General features: G+C 45.8%; 1 protein-coding gene and 1 long non-coding RNA gene across 6 annotated transcripts in view; one reads left to right on the plus strand and one right to left on the minus strand.

Annotated features, from left to right (window-relative positions):
- The window catches only part of LIG3 (DNA ligase 3), a 29,119-nt gene extending 11,406 nt beyond the window's left edge, over positions 1-17,713 (minus strand). For 2 of the 5 annotated variants that reach the window (XM_024111179.3, XM_065572999.1), the window contains exons 1-13: positions 17,531-17,713; positions 16,554-17,135; positions 14,333-14,476; positions 11,372-11,569; positions 10,735-10,886; positions 9,771-9,937; positions 6,756-6,833; positions 6,466-6,634; positions 5,645-5,800; positions 3,888-4,019; positions 2,905-2,984; positions 2,062-2,149; positions 85-162 (exon numbers count right to left, since the gene is read on the minus strand). In XM_024111179.3, coding sequence (XP_023966947.1) covers positions 85-162; positions 2,062-2,149; positions 2,905-2,984; positions 3,888-4,019; positions 5,645-5,800; positions 6,466-6,634; positions 6,756-6,833; positions 9,771-9,937; positions 10,735-10,886; positions 11,372-11,569; positions 14,333-14,476; positions 16,554-17,115 — 2,004 coding nt within the window. In that variant the 5' untranslated portion in view covers positions 17,116-17,135; positions 17,531-17,713. The remainder of the gene's footprint in view (positions 1-84; positions 163-2,061; positions 2,150-2,904; positions 2,985-3,887; positions 4,020-5,644; positions 5,801-6,465; positions 6,635-6,755; positions 6,834-9,770; positions 9,938-10,734; positions 10,887-11,371; positions 11,570-14,332; positions 14,477-16,553; positions 17,136-17,530) is intronic. The other 3 variants (XM_065573001.1, XM_008174667.4, XM_024111180.3) reach the window with 3 other exon arrangements.
- Positions 100-13,444, plus strand: LOC122174446 (uncharacterized). The gene is made up of 3 exons (XR_010593795.1): positions 100-339; positions 588-722; positions 11,919-13,444. It is a non-coding gene; the product is annotated as an uncharacterized LOC122174446 (long non-coding RNA).
- Positions 17,714-18,300: the final 587 nt, after the last annotated feature.

Genomic DNA, 18,300 nt, shown 5'->3' on the forward strand with positions numbered 1-18,300 from the left:
TTCTTCTTTTTCCTGAGAAATTGTTACTCCAAGATTCCAGAGAAAGTCTAAGCAAGGAAAGATCATGACCATAAGCAGACTTGCCTTTATATCTTTCAGCACCAGTCCTTCCAGCCCCTCCCGGATGACTCGATTGATCATATCTGCCAGATCTGAAGCTTTCTGGAAGGAAAAGGAAACTGTTGTGATAAGATTACCCTACCAGATAGAGGTGTGTTCATGGACCTTCCTGTGCCTACCGTTACAGCTCTCAGGCAGGAGCAGAAATGCATACAGAAAATGAAGTGACTGCAAGGGAAATGAACAAGAAGCTGGTTTCAGCAGGTGATCTTCAGAGAGGCAAGCCCCATTACCTGCTTTTCTCTATTGTCAGTCTGTGCATGTAATGACTACTGCCACTAATACCTCCAAACACAAAGAACTGTCATTGACCTGACAGTAAATGTGGTTATTCTAGCTGTGTCATCCAAATGGATTCCAATTCTGGGGCACATGACTCCACACATGCGAGAGCAGATTCTTTTGGCTGGCAGTGTCTTTTGGGGCTGTACTTAAGTCTTTGACATCCTCGTGCTCCTCACCTACAGGTAGAAGACGGTGGAGCAGACCCAACTGTCCCTCAGTTCCTTCACCATACAGCATCCAGATGATATAAGACTCTGTTGTAGCGGAAGAGGAGGAGGGCTGGTCATGGAATCCAGGTGGACTACACACTCACTAAGGTAAGTAACCGTTCTTCAAGTGATTGTCCACATGGATTCCACTCCTGGTGACTAGATGGCAGTAATCTCATTCAGGAGGTTGATCTTAGGAGTCCTATTTAAATGACAGCAGGACAGCTCTACCAAAGCAGGCATCAGACCTTGATGCCTCAGCTAAAGTATAGTGCTGCGTGAAAGCATGGCCTGATGTCCACCTGTTGAGACATCTCAAATCTAGAATCAGGTGCTAGCTTCCCTTGTTATCTAATCCTCAAAAAGATTAGTAAAACCTCTTCCCTCTGAGTTCCAAATGCACCTCCTTCCACTGCTCCAAGGTTTACAAGGAAATCCACTTGTTTTAACAGTAGCAACAGGGAATGAGGTGGGAAGGAAGCAACTGAAATTAGATGGAATATCCCTTGTTATAATTTCTAAGAACCATTAATCTGAGTCCAGGCCTCCCAAAAATAATAAAAGGTGTTGCCAAAGAGGGGGCAGGGGGCAAAGGGGCATAAATCTTGGGATGGTTCTAATTGGCTCTCAATGATGGTGACAAACTTGCTGCGAGGTAGACGCAGGGTGTGCAATAGGGGAGAAAGAGGTAGAGGGCCTCCTGTGCTGGAACCCCTGTTTCTCCCTCAGTGGTTCCAATGTCCTTTGTGCATTGTAGTAATAAGCAGAAAGTCACTGTTTCCTCCTAGGAGCTGGTGTGCAAACTCCCAATGAGTGGAGAGTGGCTCTTGAATCTTTCAAAGCATGCAGGGATTCATCAGTAAATGCATTGGATAGATCACAACCTTCAGCTGGAAGGTCCCCAATAGTCATTTGGGCCCCTCTCTTTCAGTATTTCCAAAGATTAGAGCCATGAAGCCCCGCTCATGTTGCTGGAAGGGGACACTGACCGAGCTGCTGTATCTGAAGCATCTACTGCAGCCAGTAGTGATGTTTGGGCTACTAACTATCCCTCACAATGGATTGCAGCTGCTCCCTATGTTCTTGCAGGAGCTTCTCTAACTATACTATTAACTAGTCTACGAAAAATTGCACAGTGCATAGAATAAGCAGACAGACACTCCAAAGGTTCCATATTACTGCCACAGATCGTAAGAAATGATGAGCCCACTCCACCCTTTATGCCCTCAAGCAGGAGAGCAGGTGCAGCCCCAAACACCGAAGGCCAAAAGAACCTGAGCACACCAGAAGCAGAATCCAGGAGGACAATCACTTGGATAACAATCCCCACAATTGCACCACTAAGTATACTGCTGCTCCATTAATCATGGGGCTGCAAAGTGCCCAGTTCATAGGCCAGAGAGATTACCATTTAAGATGCCTTTTTACTAGTTGAAACTGAACTCACTGTGACATGCTTCATCTCGGAGAAGAGTATCCGGTTGGGGATTTCCACCATGTTATCATGGAGAAACTTTCGACGCTCACGCAGGGGCCTAAGAAACACAGTACAGACACATCAACCAATGAGAAGCAAAAGATCCCCATCAACACAAAGTACTAGTCACGTGAACATTTAAACAGTACTTAGCAAATGCCTTCCTACATTTATTTCCACACAGAGAAGTGGAAAGTTCTGTTTTTAACAACTTCCACTTATAGCACTGATAACGCAAGGATCTCAAAGTGCTCTGCCAATACTGAGCAAGCCTCACAACCCCTCTGTGAATTAGGTGGTCTTCATTACACATCATATTACGTATACATTATACAAATGAACTGTGGCACACAGGAGTGACCTGCCAAAGCTCACAACAGGAGTAGTTAGTGGCAGAGTTCTGAACACAACCAAGGAGTCCTGGCGTCCACTCTTTTGCTCTTAAATGTTGACCACATTATAAGCAACACTAAAAATGTAGGGTGTTTTATTTCCTTCCCAAAATTCTGGCTGGAAATCTGTGTCCTATATGCCATTTGCCAGTATGCCAGCCAGAATCTTGAGGAGGAAAATGTGCAGAGCTACCTTCAGACTAGGGTTGATATTTTCAAAAGTGCCTCACTTAAAAGCCCAAATCCCATTTTCAAAAGGGACTTGGGTACTTAAGAGCCTAAATCCCACTGTCTTTCAGTGGGACTTAGGCTCCCAAATGCTTAAGTCAATTTTGAAAATGGAACTTAGGTGCTTTAGAAAATGTTGTCCTACACCTATTTCTCCATCCTGAACATCAATGAAGCGGTCTGCCCAACACACCTGTCCATCAGGCTGGTGTCATTGAAATAGATGCAGTCAAACACGAACAAGCAGACATTGGCATCCTGGAAAGCAGCTTTCTGCAAAACAATTAAGATCAAAGAAATCAATCTGTTTTTACCATCAAAAGCTATTACGCAAGCAGGAATACAGGAGAAATGTGACTATATGCAAAGTGCTCTCAAGCATACAAAACACTAAACAGAAAAATATTTTCCCCTCTTTAATCTTTCATGCTAAAATTGTATTTTGCAACAGCCATAAACATTCTTACAAAGCCTGATTTAAATTTACAGTGTCTCTTTACACACAAAATAGGAAAATAAAACACGTTAATTTCCAAGTGACCTGGTAATAAAAGCTACATGATATTAATGGCTTAAAGCAACCCAAGTAAAAGGAGTTACTGCTATGAGGAAAACTCAAACAAACCTTCCATTGATTTCAGATAACCGGCTCCTTAGAAATCAATAAAACAGTTCCAATTTAATTTTCAGTTTATGGCCCTGATCCTCACCTCAGTTTAACATAGGTCTGAGCTTTAAAATCATACTGATATAGACCTAAAGCTCAGGTCAGTATCATTCTGTCCTTTTCCACCTGCTAAAGAATGTTGCAAGCAATCCTGAATATTCAACGGCAGAGAAGCCTGTAAGTGACTGATTTTTCCCTGCAATCTTTTTTTTAATATCCATCCTGGGCGGAAGTTTCTCAAACATCTGGACCACCATTTGATCAGATGATCTTCTGATAATCTAGTGCACTGTGCCTCAGCGGTACCTTCTAATTTACACTATCACATCCTTGGGCCAGGGACCAGATCTTCCTCTAGCGTTCTATTCAGCCCTGGGTATGTGAATGGCCCTAAGTGATAATGAACTGCATGACAAAAAATTTTAAGTTGACAGACTAATCGCATCTAAACAACCAGCTTTAACCTTCAGACTGCGGCAGCAACACATGGCAAGTGCCCACTTTGGTACCTTATGCACTCCAAGGGTCCCGAAGGGTAGCGGTTTGCCGGCTTTGTTGTCAATCAGAAGAACTTCCGCATCCAGGATCATACTATGTCCACCAGGGAAAGCCTGAGGGATGAAGTCCTTAAAATGGGCGACCTGAAAAAGCACATGGCAATGACTTACTTTCCTTACACGCTCTAAGTCTGCCTAGGAGTCTGTCCCATTCTTTTAGCAAAGATGGGGGCCCCCCACCCTTCATGCAGTCCTGGGAGGAAAGCAAACACAGCAATACACACAATGTTTTCCACTCAGAACGCAATGTACTTGGCTGGATAGCTTCTCACTATCCCAGCAGCAAGCGATTGTACACTGGAGAGATAATTGAATCAGAGCTATAAACACATGGGAACAAACCGGCAGTAACCTGCAGGAGGAGCAATTTCCCCCTTTCAACTTTGTGTAGCAGATAAGGCTGTAGTATTAAACACACTGCAACCACCCATAACACAATGCCATTCAACCCATGCCTTAATGGCAGCCAAAGCACCCCCGACAATGAGAGGTGTAGGAAAGAGACTGGGGTAGGTACAAAGGAGAAGCAGAATCACAATCCCTCAGACTTTCCCGGTGGGAGAGGGACTTATGGAGAAACATGGAAAGGAGAGGTAGGAAGCAGGTTTGTATATAGGACACGAATTCTAGAAGATGGAGAGTGAGTTCAGACTTAGGCTTTCAGAACAAGGTACAAGTCTGAGCCTCGGCATGTGCCTCACAGTACGAATCAGTTCTCTCGCACGCCATAAATACTACTCCTAATGTAAATCTTACCAAATGGGACAAGCGTCCAGCATCATTCACCAGCTTTCACACACGGTGTCTTTGAATCAAAGCAACCATTGAACGTGTGGTGTCAAAATGACTCTCAACCCTCAGTTCCCAGCAGTTCCTGGGCATTTCCCACTAATTACAGGATTAGAAAACACCCTTTATAGTGAGACTCAAAGAGCTCAATCTATTTATCATGACAAGGGTTAAGGGCTGACTTGATTACAGTCTATAAGTATCTACATAGGGAACAAATATTTAGTAACGTGCCCTTCAATCTAGCAGAGAAAGGTACAACATGATCCACTGGCTGGAAGTTGAAGCTAGACAAATTCAGACTGGAAATACGGCATGAATTTAGAATGATGAGAGCAATGAATCACTGGAACAATTTACTGAGGATAATGGTGGATTCTCCATCAGACAATTTTTCAATCTACATGGGATATTTTTCTGAAAGATCTGCTGTAGGAATTATTTTAGGGAAGTTCTCTGGCCTGTGCTGTACGGGAGAACAGACTAGATGATCACAACGGTCCCTTCTGGCCTGGACCAAGATCTCACACATCCACACTGCAAAATGACAGGGCTTGCGCCCAAGGACTCAGGCTGTGACCAACCCCCTAGAAGGGTCCTATGGACCCAGGTCCTGAGTGCTTGCTGACCCAAGTCTGATTGCTTTGGGTGTGGAAGAAAGCAGGGCTTCGGCTCAAACCTGAGTCAGAACCCAGGCTTACTGTGCAGTATAGACATGCTCCAAGAGCTTAACAATGAATTCTGCCCACAGTGCTGAATGCAGCTTTCAAAATTCATAGAACATTTGATATGGTGCACAATGGTCTGCAACCGACACTGGGCTTCTTGGCTCCAGGAATTCACGGTTTATCACATGAGCCTGGAGGGGAGAAAAGCAAACCGAAGGCAAGTTACAAAAGGGAGCTTAGGACTCTGCTTACTTTGTGAGGGAGGACAGGTTTGAGGCTTCGGCTGAAGTAGCTGAAGTGATCTCCATTCTTGTGGACCTGAACTCGCTCCCCATCGTATTTGATCTCTGCATACATCCCATTGGGGCACTTCTTCATGGCGTAGTCGATTGACTTGCAGGCTTCAGCCTTACAGAAGACAGGAAAGAAAACTCCCATGAAAACTTCACTTGTGAAGGTAGTGACTGGAATTACTTTTAACTAGTTTCTTGGAATGACAGATTTCCTGCTGACAAGTTCCCCATTAAACAGATCGTGTTATCAGGGAATACCTCCTGACCTTCAGACCAAGTTCTCTTTTTCTTAATTTAACTCAGTCAATCTTATTTAGAGCTCCGTCTCGCTCCACGTAAACTTCACCTCTTCCAAATATTTAGAGGCTGTAAGTACCTTCTTCCCCCTAGGGACCACTTAGCCAAGATAGAAATATTTAGTTTCTTTTGTTCCAACTAAAGAAACAAACTAACTATCTGAAGCATTGTGCCCCAAAAGAGCAGACATGATTTTCTACAAAACTTTCCAAAGAAAAGCCAGAAGAAATTGAAGAAACATGAGTTCCAGAGAGAGATTTTTGCTTATTTCACATCACTACAATAACACTTATACAACACACTTCGTGCAGGCCTCTCCATGGAAGAGCAGTTTAAAGCCAGGTACTAGATCTGTGCCTCGCACCCCATCTTACATAACCATTTATGCGTCTATTGATCCTTAAAGGTCAGGATCTCAGGACAGTTTGTATGAGGATCCTCATCTCTCCCTCCTATGCAAAGTAATGAGGAAATCCACAGTACCAGCATGGGCTGAACAGGGGTCATCAGGGAGGCCTGGACGCTGAGGGTTCGCTTCAGACCTGGCAACTTCTCAGCCTCCTGCTGGTTCCTCAGCACTCGCTCCACCACATTCTGGAGATTGCGTGAGGCTTTGAATGCCTCATAGGCATTAGGATCTAAAGCATCCAACCTTTAAACAATTAAGGGGGAAAAAGAAAGTCACTCTCTCAAGCCAAGCCTCTCTGCAGACAGTTAAGGAGGCTGCGGCTGGCTTCCGTTTTTACGTCTCATACAGTAAATGTGGAACTCACACATGCTTTGCACCAGCATTCATTTTCAGATCGTGCTTTATTAGCCGGATGATGCATTTCAGGTCATTCCCCGTGCACCTAAAATGGAAAGAGGATTCAATCAGAAGATGTTCATCTGAACTACTCCTTCCCTTGATAATAGGGAAAGGAATCTGCTCCAGACCTCAGCACCACGGGATAAACAATGCCGCAGAATGAGAGTATGACTACACAAACGCAGAAGTTAAAGATGAGGTCCCTCTTCAAATTTGAGTCCCAGAGAGTTTTTAGCTTGTATAGTGTCACTACAATAGCAGTTACATAACACAAAGTGGGCCTCTCTGCAGAAGAGCAGTTTAAAACCATGCCACCAGCCCCCCAGTCACTGCAACATACTTTGTAGAGCTCTGAATGACTGAGGAAATGGAGCTCCCATCAGTTTCCTTGGAAAGCGAGGTGTATAATTGATCTCACTGTTACATGTGTGTTATGCAAATCACGAGGCATAGCTGCATTTCAGCAATACGATCACTGTCCATGTTGGAGGTATGCCCTCCGTCTGCTGAAGTTAGAGCAGATACAAGCCACGCACTCAGCAGGGCACAGTACTGAAATCAGGGTGTCTGGTATTGATTGAAACACTCGCTCAGCTCCCAACAATCTATGCAAATAATCAAAAGAAATGCATTAAGGGGATGGCTCAGCCAGTGATCTAAACTTTAGGATAAGGCTCCAAAACTCTCCAGAAGCACAGGTTCAAATCCCAGCAGGGTCAAAACCTTTCATCCTTCAGCAGGAAACTGAGTTCTATGCAATTTACTGCACGTGGTGGTGAGTGGGCTTTTAGAAGAGACCGCGTGTGAAATGTCTAGATATTAAAGATGCCACAGGATTGAACACCGGGATTTGCCCTTTTCTCACTGTGGCACAACGGGTTATTTAGCTAATACAGTCATCTCTGGGAAGAGGGCTATCCAGTGCTGTTCTACACATATAGTTTGCGAAGCAGTTTGCAATGATGCTATGTAAGAGATCAGAGGATAGACTTTGTATCAACCTTTAGACCAGCGTTTCTCAAACTGGGGTCTGCGAGGGTATTCAGGGGGTCCGCCAGCCCCTCCCTCAACTCCTCTCCCTCCTTCCCAGTGCCTCCTGCATGCTGGGGAACAGCTGTTCAGCGGCGTGCAGGAGGCACTGGGAGGGAGGGGGAGGAGGCGAGCAGCATGGCTGGTGGACCCCCTAAAGTACCTACCCTCAGTTCCCCGGCGTGCAGGAGGTGCTAGGATGGAGGGGGAGGAGTGGGGACGGGGCATGCTCGGAGGAGGGGGTGGAAAGAGGCAGGGAAGAGGAGGGGCAGGGGTGGGGCCTTGAGGGAAGGGGTGGAGTGGGGTCGGGGCCTGGGGCTGAGTGGGGAGCTTGAGGGTCCACAAAAATTTTTTTAATCAAAATGGGTCTCTTCAGGTTGCTAAAAAGTTTGAGAACCACTGTTCTAGATGTTGAGCATTAGTGTCATCTCAGTGGGATCTTGGCCCTGGGACCCAAGTAGAGCTGAAAATTTGACTGACTTCCTATAACTCTACTCGTAGCTCAGTTAAAGGATGATTCTCTCAAGTCAATATTTTCCAGTGAGGGACAAGAGAGACCAACCCCAATACAAATTAAAGGAGAGTTACCAAAAAGATTGAGAACATGTAGAATCTGGGAAAATGGAAAAACCCAAGAAGGTCTCGCTGCAAACTCCAAGGAATTCATTCTTTTGGCAATAACTAGCAATAGAATAAGAGCATATTTGCAAAAACCAAGAAACAAGTACTTGACACACAGCCATTAGGAAAAGCAAACAGGAAGCTGCAGTGGAGCTCTTATCACACATCAGTTGAGAAAAAACTGACTGTGGTAACAGTTCAGTCTCACTGACAAAGAGGTTAAACGCTGACTTCTGCACTATGCAGCATTCCTAGCCACATCAGTTGAATCATGAACTAAGTATAGATGGAATGAAGTATCAAATACTTGACTTTAGACAGATGAGTGACATCAAGTCTGTGTGGCATGGTAAATATCAGGGTCCAGATTTTTAAAAGTGATTTTGGGTGTCCAACGTGAGATGCTTTCACGGATCTGATTTTCAGAAAGTCCTGGGCACTGCAAATCAGGCCCCTTTAAGGTATCTCAAAAGTTAAGCACTCAAAAAATTGAGGCACTAAAAATAATTTGCTACACTGGAACATCTTGGCCCAAGTGTTTATCATTATTCAGGTCTGGAAGGATCAATTTAAAAGCCTTACTATGGTCAAAGAACAAAAATGTATGAGGTGTTACACTCTTACAGGCCCAAAAACAGATGGCTTGAAGGACTTCAGTGTCCTTCAAATTTAAGCCCTACAGTAATTCTATTTCTTCATATACAGAAGTTGTAGAAAGATAGTTAACAACTTCATTTTGAAATGTAACAAATTAATGTAAATTAAAAATATGGTAACTGGTCCATAGCCAGAAACCTATATGGTGACTGAGCAAGACACATGCCCAGGTTCTTTAGGGTTTCTTCCCTCACAGTGGCTGAGAACCGCAGCTTTACATTCCGATTAGATCAGAAGTTTCTCTGTTGACCTTCTGCTCAGTGCTGGTGCTAGATACTGACTTGATAGCCAAGACTGAAATTCTTTACACGCACCATGAGCAAAAGCAACATGCTCTCCACGCTGATCAGTACTCAAATGAGATTCAACTCTGCCATTGAAGGACCCTTTATAGATGCGAGGAGCAAGTTCAGTCTGTATGGCCTTTTCATCAGTAACAATTGTGGTTATAGTTTTTAATGTGCACACTTATCCACTAGGAACTGCACTGAGACCAACACATTTCACACAGACTGTCAAAAAGCCAGAGTGCAAAGACTACTAATGTGGGCTGGATTCAAACCAGTTATCTAAATACAAGAGACCGATCCTTATCCCCTTAAAAAATAATCAGAACCACTCACTGGTTTGTGTTTATGGCCTCAGAGTCAGATTTACCAGGGTCTCACCCTACCTGCTAGCGATATCCTGCAGCACACTTTGCTGGTCGTCCTCCTTGGAAAGCTTTGAAAGTTGAGTGAGGAACTCATCCACTTCCTGGATGGTAAGGAGACTTTTGGCAGCCGGAGGGCAGGACTTGCTCTCTTCAAAAAAGATGCGCACAGTTTCGGAAACATCTCCCTGTCTCCAAAACAAACAAAACCAGGGTGTTTATCAAACCTTTGGCAGGAGACTAAGGCAAAAGGGATGGAGATGAAGTATGGGTCAATAATTAGATCTTTAGTAGGAGGGGAAAAAGGGAGTCTGATGCCAGACCTCTATGAATGGGTCACAAGCAAAGAGCAAGGAAGGGCAACACTGACGCAGCACTGGGATTGTCTTCCTAGCCATTTATTTTTTAAGTGGTATATGCAAGACACAGACATTGTGTCCTGCTGTCATATTTTCCACCACTGCAACATTTGGGGCCTTTAATTTCCTCACCATGAATCCAATCTTGTAGAGTTTATGTGCCGTGAATTCTTGCTGAGTTCACTGGAAGCTAGTACCCTCTAAGCCTACAGAAGTGGACCCATCATGATCGTTTGGATTATAATTTTGCTTTTATTTTAAAGTAAGTCCTTGCAAAACAATCAGTTAAATGGGACAAAATAAGAACCCGTGGGGTAGCCGCAGCAAAGATTTCAGTGTGTCAAGTGTGACCAGTGCATTGTTCATAACTTTTACATTAGCATAGCTTTAGTCCTGGATGCTAGGGGTTAACTGATGCACATCATAACGCTAACCTGCATTCTGTTGGAATACCATTATACAAGAGGTCCAGTTTGTGCGAAGCTTCATGATGAAAGAGAACCACCAACTCCAGCTCTGAAATCTTATAATCCTTCCAAGGGAAGGAAAATGTGCACCGTTTCAGTATCAAGGGGCTGAATCAGTGAGAGATGAAAGGAACATGCGGTCTCCATCTCTTTACTGACCTGCTCCAGGTCTCGGACCATCTCCTCCTGGCTGCAGTTGAAAATCCTGCTGAACAACTTGACAATCTGCTTGTCGTTCACGTTGTAAACACTTTTAATGACACCTGGTAATAGCAGCTTAATAGTCAGGTAGAGGTCACCATGGAACCCATCTGGAAAAGGGCATGTGCATCATTAGAAACTGTCAGACATTGGTCTCAGCGACAGGCTCTAGATTCATGTACGCAGGGGCCCAGCAGGTAAGTACAGCAACACAACCACTGCCCACCATGTGTTGCCCTATGGGGTACTACTCTACATTCAAGGGCACCTCCCACTTGGCCCCCCATAGCTAATTCTGATACTGCAAATTTAGCACCAGCTACAAAAATTTCTCCTGATCACACCACGGGACCCAGTCTTATTGAACTTCTTATCTAGAAGACAGATGAGAGCAAGGCAGTCCACACTGTAGGCACTGCCCACATCACAACAGAGACAAAAGTGGTACAGCGCACAACTCTGTGAATCACATCTTACTCATGGACTTGACTGTCCTTTGTCCCCATCCCTGACATAAAGCTGGGTGGCCTTTGCTGTTCATTATTTTCAGATGCCCTCCCAACACCGAAAAATGCCAAGCAGGAGTCACACACACCTCCCGCAGTTCCTTTTTGCAAGAAGTCCTGAATGATCTGCGTTTTCACGTTATAGCTGGGCTTCTCGGCAACCATGGCGCACAACTTTCTGAACTCCCGCAGCAAGCAATCCTTGTGCTTTGGGTCACACTTCTTTGCAGAGAGGCTAGACTTGTGGGGAGAGCTTTCAGGGGCTTCATCAGAATTGCCCGGTTTAGCTGTACAAAAGGAGACAGAGCATGTATTTAACTTTTAATAAATAGGTTGGGATGACATGGTACAAACTTTGAAGATGAGGGTCACTACTGTCCAAGCAAATGAAAAGCAAGAACAATCCCAGCAAGCTGGCAAAGCTTCAGACATGAGTAGTGAAGTGCACAGCACTGAGATTTGTAAAATCATGATTAAAAATCTGAATGTGCATTTTTAACAAAAAATTCAACTACTTTAGTATGTCCTTTGCGCTCCAAGCACATGAGAATTTTCTGGAATTTATGAAATAAAGTTAAAATCTCAATGAGAAAGGATCTGTCAGCAAGATAATTTTATTTTATTCTCACTGTATAGGCAATTCTCCACGCCAGCATCAGGTTTCCCCAATATTCTCACAGCAAAAGGCAACCTTCAGTGGAAGGAAAAGACTTGACAAAGCTGCAGGCTCCCTTATGATCCCTCCCTAACCATTTTTCATTTCTTCCCACTCAACTTCCAGAGGCAGATGCCAAGATGGAGCCCATCCCACGAGCCACAAACCGGATTCGGCCTCCTGAAGTACACTACAACCAGTTCATCCAAATAAAACAAATTCCAAGTCCCCTGATTTAACTAATTTGAAATTTGTTTTACTATGCAACAGGTGAACTTGAGGGGACACAATCCAATTTCCAGTTGCCTATGGATAAACTAGGTTCTACTGTAATAATGTAATTACTCTGTGTACCCAGTGAGCATCTTTTTGTCTTGATGTTAGAGACAAGAGGATCAATACCCTAGCAATAACGTAATTAACTAAACCCAGGCCTCTTTACTGCTCACAAGGTGATCATTCCCCTCTATTCGACATTGGTGAGGCCTCATCTGGAGTACTGTGTCCAGTTTTGGGCCCCACACTACAAGAAGGATGTGGAAAAATTGGAAAGTCCAGCGGAGGGCAACAAAAATGATTAGGGGGCTGGAACACATGACTTATGAGGAGAGGCTGAGGAAACTGGGATTGTTTAGTCTGCAGAAGAGAAGAGTGAGGGGGGATTTGATAGCTACTTTCAACTACCTGAAGGGGCAGTTCCAAAGACGATGGAGCTCGGCTGTTCTCAGTGGTGGCAGATAACAGAACAAGGAGCAATGGTCTCAAGTTGCAGTGAGGGAGGTCTAGGTTGGATATTAGGAAACACTATTTCACTAGGAGGGTTGTGAAGCACTGGAATGGGTTACCTAGGGAGGTGGTGGAATCTCCATCCTTAGAGGTTTTTAAGGTCAGGCTTGACAAAGCCCTGGCTGGGATGATTTAGTTGAGGATTGGTCCTGCTTTGAGCAGGGAGTTGGACTAGATCCTGAGGTCCCTTCCAACCCTGATATTCTATGATTCTAAGGTTCAGGAACTAATCAGCAAATACGCAACTTATTACAGAAGCTTTCAGTTACAGGATACTACTCCACTTGGGAGGGATGAAGAGATCTGCACAGCTTCTGGACAGTTATATTCTGAAAACTATGAGAAATTTATTTCTACACTTGCCAACTCTGTGGTTTCCCTTCCCTCACCCAAAAGAAAGATGGACACTCAATTTCTTAGAGCTAAACTGGACAAAACTAGAAAACAGCATAAGAGAATCCTATATGGGCAAGAAAGACTGGGTGAAATAATGGAGTCTTTCCATCTCTAGCTTCTGTTATACAATTCTGAGCACGATGAAATAACCTACAAAACTAGAGTTTGTCCAATACAATAAAACATGTTTACTGAATTTTCATTTAGAAATGAAGTTTTTTCCAGTGGTACCAAGGCAAAGAAGGCCTATGCTCACATTTCTGCAATTTTGAGGGAAAGTGATTTTACTTTAACAAGTGTCACTAAATATTAAAAAAAAATCCCAGATTGTGCTACCTGATTTATTTCAGCCTCTCTTTCCATAGAAAAAGGTGCAGTTTCCAAATCCCAAAGGCTCTTCAAAGAACCAGCCAGGTAGCCAGCGTAAGTCACAAAATAAAAATGCTCTCCACTTCAGTTATAGGTTTCAAAATAACATCATTGTTCATGCATACAATTGAGTCCAGATCCTGCTCCCCCTAATGTCAATCAGAGCTTTTCCACTGACAGGTGCAGGTCCTTCTGATTACAGATAACTGGAGTCAACATTTGATCTAGACCAGTGGTTTCAACCTGTGGTCCACGAGCTCCTGGGGGTCTGCAGACGGTGTCTAAGATTTCCAAAGGGGGTTGCATTTTTTAGGGGCTTACAAATGAAAAAGATTGGAAGCCACTGATCTAGACTTATAAATACAGTTCTCCAGTCTCCTTACTCTTTCTGGGCAGAAGATTTGGTAGGTTTAATCCCTTTTGTACACATCAAAAGGGGGAGGGATAGCTCAGTGGTTTGAGCATTGGCCTGCTAAACCCAGGGTTGTGAGTTCAATCCTTGAGGGGGCCACTTAGGGATCTGGGGCAAAATCGGTACTTGGTCCTGCTAGTGAAGGCAGGGGGCTGGACTCGACCTATCAAGGTCCCTTTCAGTTCTAGGAGATGGGATATCTCCAATAATTTATCACCAAAATAATGCAAACATCAGTTCTTTTATGACTGACAGCTTAGAAAACACTTAACTTTGTCTACACAAAGTAAATAAAATATAAAGTTTTGTTACCACTAAATCATTTCTTATTCACTAGATATAAACTCCTGAGGTTTGACTCAAATTGAAACTCCACTGCTAATGCTGTTATAAGAGGAATGAAGGTTCCCCCAGCATCAGCATAATTCCCACCTGCGAAGCCAGAGAATTTCTTTGGTGATGGATTGGGGGTAGCTAGTAGCTCCTTCTTGGGACTGGTTATCTGTCCACTGGGGGAGATCTTCGCCTGGATTGTCGCCTTTTTCTTAGGTGTGGTCGCAGCCTTGGAATTGGCCTCTGTAGAACACAGTAAGAGGTAAAGCATCGGGGTCAACGCAACCCGTAATTCCCAACAACGAAATCAGGTAAGTAATTTACAATACTTTGCAACGAGCAACTTCTGTCAGAACTTACAAACAATTAACCCGCATAACACATGGAAGGAGGGAATAGGTAAACATTTTACAAATAAGAAAACAGAGCGGTTAAGTGATATGCCAAAGCTCACAGCAAGACAGAGCTAGCGGGGAATGGTAGCCAAGATTTGAGGCTCCCAGTGTCTTGCTCTCACCATTAGACAACAGTGCTTCCCTCTTCCACTCTTTTAGTGCTTGAATTCTGAGAATCTCTCTTCACTGCAGAGTTAACTCAGGCACTTGTTTAGATGTTGCCCCTAACCCCTCCGATCCACACATAAAAAGCACTCTCACATGAGTTTAGGGATGCTTTAAACTTGGGTTAACTTGCCCATCTGGGGGGATAGGCTAGAGTCTGGGTGCCACTTTCACTCAGGCTGGTAATCCTCCCATTTTTCAGTGATGATGCAGGCTAAGCTACCTGGGGCAGGGACCTTCTTTTTGTTCTATGTTTGGACAGTGCCTAACACAACGGGGGCCTGGTCCATGAACATGGCACCACGGTAATACAAATAATAATAAATAGCTCAAGTACGGATAGTCCTCCAATGACTTCCCACAGTTCCCCTCAACTGCCCCCAAGGACAGACAAGTTTTCTCAACTCACTGGGAAATCAGAGCACCTCAGCTCCCTGCAGTTCAAAGAACCATGGGATATGTTCCTAGAAGTTCTAGTGATACACAAGTGAAGGTGCAGCACCAGTGAGGACACAATAACTCAGGTATACTTTGTGGTATAGCTGCTCACACTCAAACTAGGCTAACCCAGGCAATCACCTAAGTTAACTGTGCCATGAAGACATACCCTGAGTATCATGGAGCAATGAGGAAGGATCCACTCCAAAGCCTTAGCTGCCACAACCTCTTTGGAAAAAAAGTAAGTTTTGATTCTTAGATGGTTTCTAAGGTAGCTAGGGTCTGTAACAACTGCAGACGCAATGCACTTTTCCCCAGTGGAATGATACAAGACTCCTCCTCTTTCAACAGTGACCACTGTCAACTGATTAAACAGCTAAATTAGATGACTGACTCCAAAAGGTGGGTTTCAGAGTAGCAGCCGTGTTAGTCTGTATCCGCAAAAAGAAGAACAGGAGTACTTGTGGCACCTTAGAGACTAACAAATTTATTAGAGCATAAGCTTTCGTGGACTACAGCCCACTTCTTCGGATGCATATAGGTGAAAAGCTTTTCAAGGAAAGGGCTTAAAGATGAGAAATTTGTGAAGGGAAGTCCTCAATTCAGATTGGGAACAGGAAAAAAAATCACGACTCAGTGGAATAACTGGTGTTGTAGAAAACAAAAGCATAGAAGCAATACTGATGTTTGAAAAAGCAAAAACTACCAACTTCAGTGCAAGCAGGCCATTTTTAGGAAAAGTTAGATGGTAAAGGCAGTGGCAACTAGGTGACAGCAACTGAAAATGGTTTGGGGAATTACAGCATACAACACTAGCTTCCAATCTTTCTTGAGCAAGTATTAATTTAACCAAAGAATGTAGCTATACTTGCTAGCACCTGACACCTCCCATTCACTTGTACATGAGAGAACTTGGGCGTCTCCAAATTCATGTTGTGACTTCACACCTCTCAATCTCCAGGCTGGATTACAGCACCACTGAATGGAAAGCAGCCATCCTAGAGACTCATAATACAGAGGAAGAGACAACCGAACTAGTCACAAAGAACTGCAATTCCGTTTACTGGTCCATATACTGTTGGGTAGGAATCACTGACATACAGCATTGCCTAATATTACATCCTAATATGCACCCGAAGAAGTGGGCTGTAGTCCACGAAAGCTTATGCTCTAATAAATGTGTTAGTCTCTAAGGTGCCACAAGTACTCCTGTTCTTTTTGCGGATACAGACTAACACGGCTGCTACTCCGAAACTTGCCTAATATTACAGATTATTAAGGCCCAAGACAATGGCACAGAGGTTCTCCCTCAAGCATCTCACCTGAGATATGCTGGTTTATCATCTCTTTCTCCGGATCCTGGAGCTCTTCCCAACCCTCCAAGTCTGTGATGTCCTCAATCTTCTTTGTTGTGGCCCGAGCCCTCTCGAGCTTCTCAAAAATGCACTTCACATGGTACCACTCCTTCATCTCCCCGCCCGACTCTGTGAAGGGGTTGGGGACCACCTTCCCAATGCGCACCATCCCCTTCAAGATCTTCTCCTTACATTTCTTGCAGCCGGCTGTGCCGCGCTTGGCATAGTCCACGCAGTACCTCTGCTCCGCCATCTCATCAGGGACTGTGCAGACCCTACGATGCCAAACACGCAAAGCTGAAGGAACAGCGAAGTCTTCAGCACAAGCTGCCCGGCTTCTGCTGGCAGAAAGGAGAGACTTATTTCTTACCAGCAACCGGGACCAAGTAAATGGGCTGGCCACAGGGAGACCCAGAAGGCAGCTTTCAAATCTCAGTAGAAAAGCCTGCCTCTGGGGCAAGCAAAGTCCTTCCCTTCTGCTTAGTGTCCTGGCGGTCTGTGAGAAGAGGATCTTGAAGGCAGCAGGCATACAGATCCCTCGAGGCAACGCTAAGTCAGAGAAAAAGGGGGACAAAACAAGGCGCCTTCCTAAGTCTCTGAGCAGCGTAAGTTGCCCCCAAGTATGGCCCCAAGTGCTTCCTCGGGGCTGAGCACAGAGACACGTGAGCGAGCCGTGGGCAGGCCCCCAGCCCGCACTGCCCGCCGCAGTGCCCCGGGCCGGGCCCGGCGTGGGAGGCCGTGGGCCGGGTGTGCAGCAGCGCCGGGCACTGCCCGCTGCAGGGAGCCGGGGGAGGGGCCCGGGCAGTCTCACAGCACAGGCCGCTCTGCCCCTGACTCCGCGGCCGGGCCGGGACCCAGCCTCGCGGCTCTGGCCGGCGGGGGGAGACGGGCCGGGCCCCGGAGGGAGCGGGGAACGCGCAGCCCCAGGCCCCTCCGCCACTTACCCCGCGCCCCAGGCCCCTGGTTCCGGCAGCCGCGGCAGGAGAGTCCGGGGACTGACAGGCCCCTAGGCCAACCCCGCCGCCCCTGCGGCCCCTTTAAATCCGGGACTCGCGGCCGCGCAGGCTGGCATCGCGCAGGCGCACGGGCCCGCGAGAAAGGGCGGCTGGGCCGGGCTGGGAATAGGGCCCCGCGGCTAACCCCGCCCTCTGGAACTGGCCACGCCCCTCGGGAGTGACTCCGCCCCCAGCGTTAGCCGCGCTTCTCTCGGGGGCGTGTCACCCCTCGAGGAGAGACCCCCCCTCAGTAGGGTCGCCAACCCTCCAGGATTGTCCTGGAGTCTCCAGGAAATCAAGATTAATCTTTAATTAAAGATTATGTCGTGATGAAATCGCCAGGAATGCCTCTAACCAAAGTTGGCAACCCTAGCCCTCAACAACTCCAGTCTCATCTTAGACCCCGCCCCCACAAGGGAAACCCCGCCCCTCCCCCTCCCCCTCACAACAAATCCCGTCCCCTCAGCACAGACCCCACCCCCTCAACACAGACCCCGCCCCCTCACAACAAATCCCTTCCCCTCAACACAGACCCCACCCCCTCAACACAGACCCCGCCCCCTCACAACAAATCCCTTCCCCTCAACACAGACCCCACCCCCTCAACACAGACCACGCCTCCTCAAGGGAAACCCCTCCCCCTCACAACAAATCCAGTTCCCTCAGCACAGACCCCGCCCCCTCACAACAAATCCCTTCCCCTCAACACAGACCCCACC

This window comes from Chrysemys picta, chromosome 19 (genome assembly GCF_011386835.1).
Source record: "Chrysemys picta bellii isolate R12L10 chromosome 19, ASM1138683v2, whole genome shotgun sequence".
NCBI lineage: Eukaryota > Metazoa > Chordata > Testudines > Emydidae > Chrysemys > Chrysemys picta.